The 14,367-nt window shown below is 42.3% G+C and overlaps 1 protein-coding gene across 1 annotated transcript in view; it reads right to left on the bottom strand.

The window, feature by feature from the left end:
• Nucleotides 1-14,367, bottom strand: part of Sesn3 (sestrin 3) — a 47,957-nt gene that overhangs the window by 8,322 nt on the left and 25,268 nt on the right. The window contains exons 2-6 of the mRNA XM_021206341.1: nucleotides 10,112-10,177; nucleotides 7,563-7,760; nucleotides 5,908-6,090; nucleotides 3,227-3,463; nucleotides 1,680-1,854 (exon numbers count right to left, since the gene is read on the bottom strand). Coding sequence (XP_021062000.1) covers nucleotides 1,680-1,854; nucleotides 3,227-3,463; nucleotides 5,908-6,090; nucleotides 7,563-7,760; nucleotides 10,112-10,177 — 859 coding nt within the window. The remainder of the gene's footprint in view (nucleotides 1-1,679; nucleotides 1,855-3,226; nucleotides 3,464-5,907; nucleotides 6,091-7,562; nucleotides 7,761-10,111; nucleotides 10,178-14,367) is intronic.

Below are 14,367 nucleotides of genomic sequence, written 5' to 3'. Positions count from 1 at the left end.
TGAGGTATGGGCGCACACCTGCATGGCTCCCTGCTGAGGTATGAGCACACACCTGCATGGCTCCCTGCTGAGGTATGGGCACACACCTGCATGGCTCCCTGCTGAGGTATGGGCGCACACCTGCATGGCTCCCTGCTGAGGTATGGGTGCACACCTGCATGGCTCCCTGCTGAGGTATGGGTGCACACCTACATGGCTCACCTGCTGCATGACTTGCTTTTACTCCCACTTGTTCTCCCTGTATTTTCCAACCAAAGGCTTTTGTTTAAGTCTGGACTTTATTTAACTGTAATGCACACAATTCATTTAGTTTTGACATAGCTCCTAGTGAGACACTGATAATGTCCCACACTGTTCTCAAGCTTAGCACCACCTCCTGGTCTCTACTGTTGTGCTGTAAAGGTGTTTGGTCTGCAGGCGTGGCTGGGGTGGGTAGAGATCAGGGGCGGAGAGATGGCTCACAGTTAGAGCATTGGCTGCTCTTGCAGAAGACCTGGGTTTGGTTCTCAGCACCTATACATGGCTCCCAACCACTTATTACTCCAGTTCCAGGGGATTAATGTTCTCAATTGATCTCCACAGACCTCAGGCATCTACATACATACACATGGGAAAACAGTCATACATATGAAATAAAATAAATCTAAAAATTTTACTTCAAATGCTTGAGAGAATGACAAAGGGCAGGGTGCTCTTCCCATAGCTCTGTGTCCTTGACACATTAGCACACAGCACACAGGAGAACAGCTCTCAGAAGGTAAGACCGACTGGTGTAGTTTCAAGAGCAATGTGACTTAGATGGCATCTCTGAGGGGTTCACCTGTGTTTACACGTTGCTTAGTAAGATTTACCATGTACTGCTTGGTGCCTTTAGAGGAAAGAACTGGAATGTTGCCTTACTATTCCAAAATTTCTTAAGAGTATAAGAAAACGCATTTTTACATTTATTTATATAGCTTTTTGTATGTGTGTGTATTGGTATGTGCATGCCATGAAGTATATGTGGAGGGTAGCAGAAAACTTGTGGGAGGAAGGTCTTGCCTTTTACAGTGTGGATCGCAGGGCCAAACTCAAACTGGTTTAGTGGCAAGTGACATTTTGCTGACCTCAGCAATTAACCGCTTTAGCTATGTATCCAGGACAGAGCAAGGACAAGCCTACAAATCAGTCTCAGAGGACTAGAGACAGCCATGAGCCGTGTAACAACACTTCAGGAAAGACTGAGTGCATGCATGGAGAAGGCTCCTCTCAATGGTCCTGGGTCTATGAAATCCTATGACACTCTGGTCATCACATAGCAGTCTCAGACATTTCACTTTTGTATCCATAGCCGATGGACAGTGTGCACTGCCAGACACACAGCACATACCACAATGCAACACAAAGTCAGAGCTACAGGTTTGTGTATTTGCTATCTATGCACAGCACTTACCAAGCACGTAACTGTACACTAGCATGCCACATGCTGTGGCAATGGCCACACACTGTCCGTGTTCAGAAGCCACAGCACGCAGTCTCTGTGGGAGCACTGCATAGCATTTGCACAACTGCAGGTTTCTGAGAATGGACCCCCTGTTGGTGAAGCAGGAGCCCACTCCTCTTTATGTGTCTGTATGGAAAATGCTAAGGGCAGTGCCTCATGTCTCTGAACAACTAACCAAGAGAAAGGACAAACACACCTGAGTGAGGAAACGAATGTAAAGTTTCTCCAGGGACCACAAAGAGACTTTCTTTCTTTTCCTTCTCAAACCGCGTGGTCATTTCTTCCCGAGTGGACTCGTCATCTTCCCTGTCTTCCTGGAGCCTTTTCATCCTTTCCATTAAGGCTTCTAGCTCACCTAGGGAATCCACGATCTGGAGGAACAGCAGACAGTGTTGGTGCCTGACACTATAAATGCTCCCAGGACCCCACCCCCACCCCCTGCAATGCCGCAGAGGATGCACAGAGGACAGCTCATGAGACTTTGATCAAATGGTACAACTGTAACTGGCAGGCATATCTTAAAAGTGGCTACGGTGGACAAGACAGTGATAGAAGGCAGGTGAGTGACTCAGGGGCTAGGCCCAGGGGAGAGGACCTGGGGTGGGAAGCTATGGAGTTGCTTTTTATACTGTGGTAACATCCTAAAATTTATTGTTGTATCACACAATGATTTGGTTATACCTGTTTGATGAGCAAATTGGGTCATAGGTTATTTACATTTTATTGAAGCTATTTTAAAAATATCCTGAATTTTTATTAACTCCATAGCAATTAGATGACATACTCAAATGTTTTCAGATGTATTAGATTGCTTCAGTTATAAATATAAAGTTTGTATATATACATATGCATGTGTGTAAAAACATAGAATTCTAGTGTTTGGTACATAGCAAGTTGTAATTTTCTGAAAATTGAAGCAGTTTCAGACTTTCTCCTTTGGGCCTCCTTAGTTGCATGCACAGCAGCCCACAGGTGGATGCACTACTTTAAGATCTGCTGCTCAAGGGTCTGGCAATTACAACCCTCTTTTTATTATTTCTAGCAATATCATTTTGCTTAAGGTGCCAAGAAACATGTAGAAAATCCAAAGAAATTCAGCCAGATATATACTAAGAGATTAAGACTGTGAAGTTACCTGGACAGTGAAGATAATTAAAAAGGACATTTCAGAAGAGAAAAATAAAGTTATTTTAATGATAAATTTCAGCATGATTTTTTTTTTTTTTTTTTTTTTACCATCAGAGGGAACATGAACTCTATAAATATGGTGTCTGTATTTAAAAAAGAAAACTTGTCTTCCTGGTTATGTCTTTAAAGTTGACATGGAGATCACAAGTGGGGTGCCAGGAATCCCAGGATAGTAACAACTTAAAAGTTTGGGGTAGATGGCAAAGGTATTGTACAATAACATCCTAGAATTAAAAAAAACAAAAAACAGCCGGGCGTGGTGGCGCACGCCTTTAATCCCAGCACTTGGGAGGCAGAGGCAGGCGGATTTCTGAGTTCGAGGCCAGCTTGGTCTACAAAGTGAGTTTCAGGACAGCCAGGGCTACACAGAGAAACCCTGTCTCGAAAAACCAAAAATAAATAAATAAATAAAATAACAAAACAAAAAACAAAAACAAAAACCAAGTCAGCACTTTAGGTATTGATGCGACTTTGACAGTTCTAAAGGAACCTTGCAAGCACATATCCTATCTTGTCAAGTAAGCTCTCTCTAGGGAAACAGTTCAGAAAACCAACCCCGAAGTTGTTGCCCGCCAGGGAGGTGTTCTCGATGCTGTTGTCATTGGCCAGGTCACACACACAGAAGCCGCTCACAGACATTAGTCTGAACCCATTGGCGATTCCTGGGTCTCTCTCTGGATTGATGCCACTACCAAAAACAAAGCTGGCCAAAGCGTGATAGTGAGCCAAGAGGACCACGGCGTGCACTAGCTCAGGCAGGGACCAATTATTTTCTCCAGTTTTGACAAGTTTCTGAAATGAGAAGAGGAGCCAAAGTCAACATGGAAGCCACAGTCTCACATGCTCACTTGAAAGCATAGCAAGCTAAAATTCTCTGAAAATGCTTCACCCACTAAAGATAGACCTTTGATCACATAATGTAATGTTCAAGCTACCAAAGCCTCACAACATAATTATGCCGTGGCATTGACTATAACAAATACTGTATTATGCAATGATTCTTCTGCTTCTAGAGCACTTTTAAAATACTATTTTAATAAGATGTTAAGAGAATCACGAAACATTAAAGCAGAAAGGGACTTAGATAATTTCTAGTAAAGCAACTTGTCTTCAGGTGTTTGGACACTGTCCCACAGTCATGTGAAAATCTAGGGTAACTGGGTAGCTGTGTGATAACCGTTGCCTCCCCACGCTACAGGACAGACTATGACAGTACCCGGGATAAGAACTTGGGACAAGTCACTGTACTTTTTCCTATGCTATTTTATTTGTCCTATAGCTGAATGACAGAGCCAGATCTAAGCCCATTAAAAACAGCAGTGCTTTGTGATGCCCAGTCTTGGCTGTCAACGTAACTGTATCTAAAGTCAACTCTACAGCATGTCACTGTGCACCCAGGGAGGGGTCTTCTCAACTGGACTACCTGAAGACTATCTTAGAATTGGGCAGAGCGTAGAAGGAAGTCAGCTGAGAAGTTCAAGTGTATGTATGTCTCGTACCCTCCCTCTCTCTGCTCCGGAGGTGTGGGTACGGCAATGGTTCAAGCGCCTGTCTTGACTTCCTAGCAATCACTAGTGAACTGCAACTTAGAACTGTTTACAGTAAATCCTTTCTCCCAAAAGATGTTTTTGTGCAGGGTCACTTCCAAGGGTAAGGTCCGTGAACACATTCCTCAGAGGCTCCTGCCATCAGTTCAGTGTTCATTCACACAGGTAACGCTGTTCTTTTCTCTATTTTAAAAAAATAATAACCATCTTTATACAGCCACAGTTGTAGACATAGACTTTTCCTCTGCTCAAATCTGCTACTTTGGCATTTTCATATTTTATGAGGCTATTCTGTTATACTAACTGTAAACCCAGGCACAGTGTACACTGCACCTATCTGCCTCATTTCTGAATTGATGCTGAATTGTTCCTTCCTGGCTCCAACACCCCCCCACCCCCCGCTCCAGGTATTTATTACAATGAGTAGCCTCTGCACGCTATAGCTTCTTTTAAACTCTAAAGTGGGTCTTCATCATCCCCGCTCACCTCTGACATGCGGCTGGTCCTACCCTGTGCACAGGTCCTATCTTGTGCAGTCCTCTTCCCTCAGACAGCCTGAAGGCCTGGGCGGACGACTTGTCCTTCCAACTTGACTTTCGCTAGCTTGTACTTCCTGATTTCCTTCCTTTTTCCTATCCCTCACTCCACCTCTTCTTAGGCCCAGGCTGGCCTGTCTTGTAATGTAGTCAAGAAGGACTTTGAACTGCTGGCCCTCCCAACCTCATTTCTACGTGCTGGACTTAAGAAAGAGTGCCACTGTGCCTGCCTGCCTTCCCAGTTGAATGCTGACTCTCCTTTTCATCCTGAGTGAGACACCTTATCCCTTGGTAGGCACCATCATGTTTAAGTCATAACCCTGTTTTCTGTGACACTCATGCCAGAAGAACAAACCCATTTGTCACCATCCTTATTCCCTTCTTGGTCTCCCACAGCACAATCCTAAAGTGTACACAGAGATCAGTTTTCAGTTCCATGCTCTGACTGTCCTGCTGGTCGGCACCATTTGTAATCAATCTACCCTGTGTGATGAAGTATACTCATAGTAAGACTTGGCACAAGCCATCTTACACCATATGTACTTCCAACAGTAACAGTTGGGCCCAAGTCTACAGCATGTGTTCATAAAGACATTTAAAAAATAAAATTTAGACACAATATACAGATGCAGTATAATGCTAATAAAATATACAAATACAGAAACGTAAAAAGAATGTAAATGCTTCGGAGCTTATTTCACGTCTTCTGTGGGGTAGCATGACCTGGGAGATCATGGCTTTCTAAGGGTAAAATACAGATTCTGTAATGGAGCCTTTTCTGGCTCACACCAGATGATCTGATTCTTTTCAGATCCCACCAATCACCATCCATATATCCCTACACTTCGGTTTCCTGTAGTTGATAGTTACTCTTTCAACACATATGACTGCAGGCTCTTCTAAATGAAACTGCTCTGTGACATATACTCATATTCATATATATGTGTGTATAATAACAATTAATGAAAAAAGAGGTTATGAATTTGAAAGAAAGAAAGGAGGTATATGGGAAGGTTCAGATGGAAAGGGGGAAGGGAGGAAGGTTGAAATTATAATCTCAAGAATAAAAATTAAAAGTATTATACAAAATAGAACCCCACAAACTCTCAAGCTTCACGCTAGCCCTCAGAACCTGTGTCGACATCCATGGTACCTGAATGTGCTCTTTTGTGATCAGCCAGGGCCGGTGTGCCAGCAGCTTGTTAATTTCATTAAGATTTCTCAGTCTTTGTGGTACATATTCCAAGCCATTCAGCCACTCAGCGATCCCTCCAGTCTTTAAAAATTCATCCACATGCATGTTTATTAGGTAGGAACACTGGTGTCTGGCTGCAGCCTGAAACACAGAAACAAGACTCCTGAGAATAGTCATCAGCAGGTCTTCCCACAAATGGGTGATCAGTGACTCCTTCTCACAAGGTCCTCCTTCTTCCAAAAGGTTTACCAGGTTGTTACGGAAACTTCAGTCAACACAAGAGGCCGACTTGCAGTTTTAAGAGCAAATACTTATCATACAAACCCAGTGACTCCTCTTGAGTTTGTAGAGACAGACCTGGAACTAGCCTCGCTAATTTTAGGGAATACACAGGCATCACCTCAGTGTGCTCTGGAGAAGATACAGTATGTTCTATTTAAAACGCAGGAACTCCTTAGTGATGTGTATGCTAACAATTCAGAACCCGTGCTCAGGCACGGACATCACTGCTCCTTCCTCATGCAGCCACCGTCACCTGGGTGCTGTCAGTGGGGCCGTCATGTTAAGTCCTTTTGCCCTCTCTTCTGTGGCTAGCTACTTTCTGTAAAATAATCCTGTTTTATTCTTTCAAATCTCTTTCTCAGTGCTCTGTCTTAGTGAGAAAGCACTCCCCATCTGCTTTCAGCCTGTCATTGAAAATGTCTGCTAAAAACATGGGTATTCATCAAGTTCACGTCACAACTTGGGCTGAGTCCAGTGCAGCTCTACTTGCTTGGGCAGCCAGGCTGCCATCTTCATGTCTCCAAACACTCAACCCCATGGGCTCCTGCCCTCATTCCCTTCCCCAGTAGCTGTCTAAGTAGAGCACAGCCTCCTCCCTAGCCCTCTCCTTGCAGCTAACTGACAAGAGCTACACTCAAAGTGCTGTGATCACTCAGTAGCTCTTCCCTCGGGAAGGTCTGTCACTAATGACAACTGGTATTTTTCTCCTACCCCACACCAGGGACTGCCTTCATGGATAAGATGACTAAGAAGATGTCACAAATAGCTTATGCAGAAGAAGACCCTAAGAACAACAGCAAAACTGGACTGGACTCAATAGCCATCTTTAATCATAAGAAACTTAGTATGAAAAAAAGATTCTATTGGAGGTTAAAGGAGAGACACTCAGCATCTGAAGTGGCTTAAAGCACTCTGAATGTACCCAAGGGAATACCAGAGGCTTCTTTACTTATGCCTCCTGTAACTACACTCAGCTTTACATACATGCATGCACACACACACTCACGTATCCATATATATGTATATATACTAATATGTATATATATGCACACATAACATCTCTCTATACATATGCACACTCACACACATATGAACATGCACACACATACACCTCTCATACATATACACCAGCATATATGCATTTTCACCCCACCCATACCTACACAAACACCCTATACATACACATAAACACACACACACACTCCACAAAACACATATCTCTCACACACATCCTTACTCAGACCCTCTCCTAAAGACACACCTTAGAAGGGACACAGGATATGTGGAAGCTAGTTCATGACAGCAGGGAATAATGGGAAGTAAGCACCTACCATGATGGCAATGTAGTGCCTGTCTGGGAGGGGAAGGGGGCCATCCATACGCAGCATGTAGAACTGGCTCCGCAAGAAAGATTCCAGGTACTGAGTGTGCAAGCTCATCACCTGTGTGATGTTGTCCAGGCGACCAGATGTAGAGTACTCTTCCACGAGGAAGTTTGTTCGTTCATCCGCTGTATTTGCTTGAATAACCTTACAATCAAGGAGAAAAGAATGCAGTGAACACTGTGATGTAAAGACAGCTTTGGTTTACATGGACTCTGCCTGTACTGAAGAAATACATATTCATTTGATGCTAACAGATACTGCAATTATGCAGTTGCTCATACTAGAAGCAGACATTTAAAAAGAAAAAGTACCATTCAGTTTTGGCTTTGGTACCACAATTTATTAAACAACAAATGTTAAGTTATCAAACATTAAAGACGCAGCTATGAAGCTGAGGAAAGAAGCCTCCATCTGTCTTTGCAGCGAGCATGCAGACTTCAGAGCTGGCTTGCCTGGCCATTGTCACACAAGTGTGTAGTGAGGAAAATCCAGCAGCACTGGGTCATGTACATTTGCAGGCCACTCTCATCAAATGACTACATGAATTGCATTATTTTGGACAAATATCTGATCCTTTGTTGTTTTTGCTAGTCAATATTTTAAAAATGTTTTATGAAATCTTTTTAGAGATATAGGAATATATGATGACTTGTGATGAAAATTAATAACTATACGAGATCCTGCTGTTGCAAGTTTAAGCCTACCATAGTAATTACTAAAAATAAGGCATGAAAACTGGACTTACATCCTTCATCTAGGGACCAAAGAATGTGCTCAAAATAGAATAAATAATATGTAGCCTTATACACCATGCCAGCTTGGCATCACAATAGTTGGTGGGTCCGTGTGAGGACACTGTTAACACCTGTGGGAAGGAAGAGCCAGCTCTGTGGGAATGGATGGACAGGAAGCATGATCCCATCATTGGCTTCTGTCTCCCTTGCACTTTAGAGTTTAATTCGGGGTGGAAGATGAATATGCTCCCCAGCTCAGAGATAAGGAAACAGATTCTGGATTTAGCTCAACTTGGTGCATCTAGTTAATAGTAGCAACCTGGTTTTACAGATCTCATGAAGTCCAAAGGTTTGGTCCTTTAAAGACTGACACTGTAGTTGGGAAACTCCTCAGAGCTGGCTTCTTAGTTCCTGTTACCCCAGGGAAGTATAAATTATACATAGGAACTGTTTATGTAGAAATACTTAATCTTAAATGGAGTGTGTCTGAAAGTGAGAAATGCTAGTTATCCTGGCATAAACACAAAAGGAAACTTCACCTCAGTTCATTATCGGACCCTGGGGACTTTCATTTGGTCCATCTCCCTGCTCTGTCAACCACAGGAACTGAGCTGATAGTTAAAAAACAACAGGGATCCAGACCCAAATATAATTAGGGCTAGAGTTCTTTCCTATGTTTGATTTCCTTTATCCAGATGTTTCTTTTTTTTTTTTCAATTTTTTATTAGATATTTTCTTCATTTACATTTCAAATGCTATCCTGAAAGTCCCCTATACCCTCCCCCCCGGCCCTGCTCCTCTACCCACTCACTCCCACTTCTTGGCCCTGGCATTCCCCTGTATTGGGGCATATAAAGTTTGCAAGACCAAGGTACCTCTCTTCCCAATGATGGCTGACTAGGCCATCTTCTCCAGATGTTTCTTAGTTCTCACAAGACTTTCACAAAATGTTACTAGATTCATATGCTGCATTAGATCCTAAAAAAATAGATTATCTTCAGGTAAATGCTACAAAAATGACTCAGGAGACCATCACCCTGAAAGTCTGACCTCTGGAGACATACCACTTTCACTTGAGTTCTGGTTCAGTGGAAAGGCCACTAAATCAGGGTCAGGAAAGTGAAGTCAAGGTTCCTAGTTATTTAAGATAAAAATGTCTGTGCACACACAGTGCACCTATGAGACTGCATCTGTGTGCCCAGGGCACTCCTTAAGCAGACAAGTATGTCCTTAACAGTGGTCCTCAGCCTGGTGACAGCTAAGGGGCATCTAGGAATGCACACAGACCCCATACCTCAAGATGTACACCAACAAAGCATGCAAAAACCTTACTGTGCCACTGACGACCTTCATACCTGGCAGTTACCATCTTGTTACCAAACCCTTACCAAAGATGCACAACTGTTGTGTTGGAGCGCTTGTGGGATCCTGTCAATCAAATGTGTAAATGAGAAGAGCAACTACCAGTAATTAGAGCACTGTCTGTCTACTGTCCTTTAAAGGTGTCATTGCAAACTCGTGTTTTACTTCAAAATACTGCTTATCCCAATTATGTGATATAAGTACTGTGAAATGCTAGCCTCTTTAAACCTTAAAAACCTTTAGACTGTCTTAATGAATCTGAAAAAACAACTCTATGTTTTTCTGACATGACTAACAACACACTAAAGAGCAAAGCACATCTACTTTTCCATGGAAAACCAGACGCAGCTTTAGAGTTAGTTTTTGACTAGACAATGTGTTGAAAACAAATGAACATACTTCCTTCTCTGGAATAAAGGCACTTGGTCCTCTTGTCAGGGGTTGAGACACTCGGATTCTTTTGTCCTGTTTGTAAAAGAAAAGTTCAATGTGTTAAGATGACTTACCAAGAAAATTTAAATTGGTAGATATTTTCAGCCAACATGCTAAAATAAATAAGTCAATATAATTATGTAAAACCCAAAGAAGTCTGGGGTCCAGATCAAAGAAAACTCAAGAGCAGCATTGGTTCTGTTTATGTGAGCTAAAGGGACAGGCCTCTACCACACTGCTGGGGGAAACTCAGTTATCATTTACCACAGGGCCTTAGCTCACACTTCACATGAGGGAAAGCCCTTAACCTTCATAATCAATTCATACCTGTGGGTACCCTGCTACAGTAGGACATTGTTGAGGAATACTAACATTTTTGTTCATATTAAGTCTCTCTCTATAAATTACAAAACTTTTACTGAGATTGTTTCTTTCCCCACAGGTGAGGTTGGGTCAGAAATAGACCAAACAGCCTCTTGAACTCCTTAGCCAGGAAAAGAGTCGCGGGAAAATGGCCACTTGATTTTCTCAGATAAAAGTACCACTCTGAGTTAAGAATCAGCCCTCTGATGCCACAAGATGACACTGTGGACAGCAGCATGGTTACAGACTCAATAGGAATATTAAGGATATTATACAATAATATAATCAGAAAAATATTAGAGACCTTGTGGCTACTAGAAAAGGTTGCTTTAAAAGTTTTAGATACCTCAAAATATCCTGAAGAAACTTCTTTTTTAATTATTAGATATTTTCTTTATTTACATTTCAAATTTTATCCCCTTTCCTCTGTTCCCCTCCGAAAATCCCCCTATCCCATCCCCCCTCCCCCTGCCCACCAACCCACCCACTCCTGCTCCCCTCCCTGGCATTCCCCTACACTGGGGCATCGAGCCTTCACAAGACCAAGGGCCTCTCCTTTCACTGATGTCCACATGTGCAGCTGGAGCCTTGAGTCCCTCCATGTGTACTTGGTTTAGTCTCTGGGGGTACTGATTGGTTCATATTGTTGTTCCTCCTATGGGGCTGCACACCCCTTCAGCTCCTGAGAAAACTTCTAAGGTAAGAAGGTAACTCGGGTGGTTCCTTATCTGAAAGTGACAAAGTCTTCTCTCTATGATCCAGTCTCTTGGCTACAGCCTATGCTAAGACCCCAACAATCAAACAGAAGCTGACTGGTAGCCCATGGAAGGGATTGGTTACACACTGGTATACCCATGGATTCCTGGGTATATAAGTTCTGTCCAAACCAAGTTAAGACTACTTAGTGCACGTTAATAATTTCTCAGGACTATACAGTAGTTATGTGAACACGATGCAATCAGAGAGCCAAGAGAAACAAAATGCTGCTCAAATGCAGAGGCGAGAGGAAACAAAAGGATGGGTGTCAACAGAGAAGCCCGTGGCAGCGTTGCTATGGATGCCTGGAAAAAGTAGAGCAGAAGCACGGTCCTTGAAATGCATTCTTTTCCTTCCCTCTCCCCATGGTAGTGGGTAACTTTAGTCTTTTTTGTCCTTTACAAATCAAAGAGCCTATCAAACACAAAATAGTTATTCAAATCCTTTAAGTCCTGTACTTCATTAGGAAGCACTTTTACAACAAATTGGCAAAAGTAGGCAGTTGGGTATTCAACAATGATTTGTTTGAGAGCCTAATTGAATATTGTGATAGACCATGTAGAGGGGTAAGAAAACAGACACAGCCCCAACCCTTCTGAGTCTGGCACACACTCTCCATCAACTGTCAGTGTTCGAGCACCATGTATGCATCACATGACACTTTAAACTGCTTAAGTTTCCAAACAAGTAACACATCTAGATTACAAAATGATGACAAATCACCCTCAATTGACTGCTTGAGTACACTGGAGGGCGGCATGTGAACTGGAGTCATTCAGAATTTCTCATACTGGTATTTCTTGTCGACATCAACTGTAATCTGTCTAGAAAATGAATTCAGAATAGGAGATCTTTATTCCCTTAGTTCCACCTGCCAATGACAACAAATGGAATGAGAAGACAACTGTGGTAGTGCACACCTGCAGTCCCAGTACTTATTAGCAGGATCAGGCAGGGAGATCATGAGTCTGAGACTAGACTGGGCTACATGGCCATCTTGTCTCTAAATACATAAAAGTAAGGATAAAAAAACAAAAATAAAAACAAACAAACAACCCAAAATGCATCCTACTGTCTGTAGAACTTCATGAACTAGTTATCCGGGAACAGCAACTTCCTGGAAAACTAATCATTTCAAATAAACAAGCATCTAAGAGGCTGATTACAAAGGGGAAAATCAAGTTTGAAGAGAAACAAAGGTAAGTATGGAGACAAGTGAATACTGTAAAATAAGAAAATACACAAAATGCAGAAAAAATGTAGGGGAATAAAATACACATTCTCTTATGTGGAAGTATACAAGGAGTTTCTGGAGACAGATTGAGGTACTACTGTTATACTTGATAAAAATCCCAAGTTACCACATTAATCAACTTAATTCGCCTTTACATTTTGAAACTGTTACTTTCCTTAGAAAATTACATTCTGGAACAGGCAATATTTAAATATGAAATGCATTTTCATTGTAACACAACCTCAGGTTCTTGCGTGCAGATAAATCTAGCATCGATCCTTTAGTTTTTAAGTAGCTACTAAGAAGGCAGACATGCACACAGCAAAGTACATCATTTGTCCCACACTGGTGGGCACACACACTCTGTGGCCAGGACAAAAGTGTTCTGAGCCATCATCTACCTAGCTAGCTGTTCCAAGCTCAGGGATGTGCACTTCGGTTATGACTAATACTGGTGGGAACATATATATGACAAGAAGCCTGTGCCATAGCTCATGAGATTTAGCATAGTTCCTTCAGCAAGATGACTTCCTGGGGTTTAAAGCATAATTAGCCTTTAAAGAGCTGCAAACTGCTACAGAAGAGCAGAAATGCTCATTTTCATCACACTGATTTCAAAAGTATAATGTGCTTGGGTTCTTTGACTTTATGTTTAGAGAAAAGAGATGAGGACCAGAGCTGTGTTTGCCACGCTATTCTGGGGTGGCACTGCTTCTGGGCCATCAAGAGGAAAATGGCAGAACTCGGTGAGAGCCCAGGAGAACAGTGGAACAGACCCTCTCCTCTCCTATCCTCTCCTCTCCCCTCCCCTCTCCTCTCCTATCCTCTACTCTCCCCTCCTCTCCCCTTCCCCCCCCTCTCTCTAACACAAACACACATACACACATACACTCATGAGTACATATTATACACTATGTTGCTATTACACATTTATAGTATATAAAAATGTGTATATATACAAATATACTGTCATGGTTTGTGTATATTCTTGGCCCAGGGAATGGCACTATTTAGAGGTGTGGTCTTGTAGGAGTAAGTGTGTCACTGTGGGGGTAGGTTTTAAGACCCTCATCCTAGCTGCCTGGAAGCCAGTTTTCTCCTGTTTGCCTTCAGAACAAGATGTAGACCTCTCAGCATCTCCTGCTCCATGTCTGCCTGGATGCTGCCATGCTCCTACCTTGATGATAATGGACTGAACCTCTGAACCTGTAAGCCAGCCCCAATTAAATGTTGTCCTTATAAGAGTTGCTTTGGTCATGGTGTCTGTTCACAGCAGTAAAACCAAAACATATATTTACACATATACTGTATATATATCTATGCATGATTTTGTTTTGAGACAGGTCCTTTTATGCTATGTAGCCCTGGCCAGTCTGGAACTCAATGGTGCAGAACAAGCTGGATCTTAGCAACCTTCCAGCCTCTTACTTCTCTTGGATTACAAGTGTGCATCATCACATCCTCCCTCAGTTACACACTCTAACTGGTCCTACTTTTAAAATCACCATCCTGTCCTGCTTCTGCATGAGGCATTCGTTCTGGTGTTTCTATGCTATATTTAATGGCCATTGTATACATTTCTAAAAAGCTGAAAACTGATTTAAAACCAATCAAGGCAGATCTTCAATTTTACTATGAGCTCATTTCACTCTGAAAAAAACTTACAGGCCACTTTTTAATCACTGTATGTTTAAAAGCATTGGTTCTCAACCTGTGGGTTGCAACCCCTTTGGGGGTCAAAAGACACTTTCATGGGGGCTTCCTGAGACCATCAGAAAACACATTACACTATGATTTATAACAGTAGCAATCTTACAGTTATGATGTAGCAACAAAAATAATTTTGTGGTTGGGGTCACTACAACATGAG

Source organism: Mus pahari, chromosome 10, assembly GCF_900095145.1.
Source record: "Mus pahari chromosome 10, PAHARI_EIJ_v1.1, whole genome shotgun sequence".
NCBI classification, from domain to species: Eukaryota; Metazoa; Chordata; class Mammalia; order Rodentia; family Muridae; genus Mus; species Mus pahari.
This window is presented reverse-complemented; position numbering and strand designations above follow the sequence as displayed.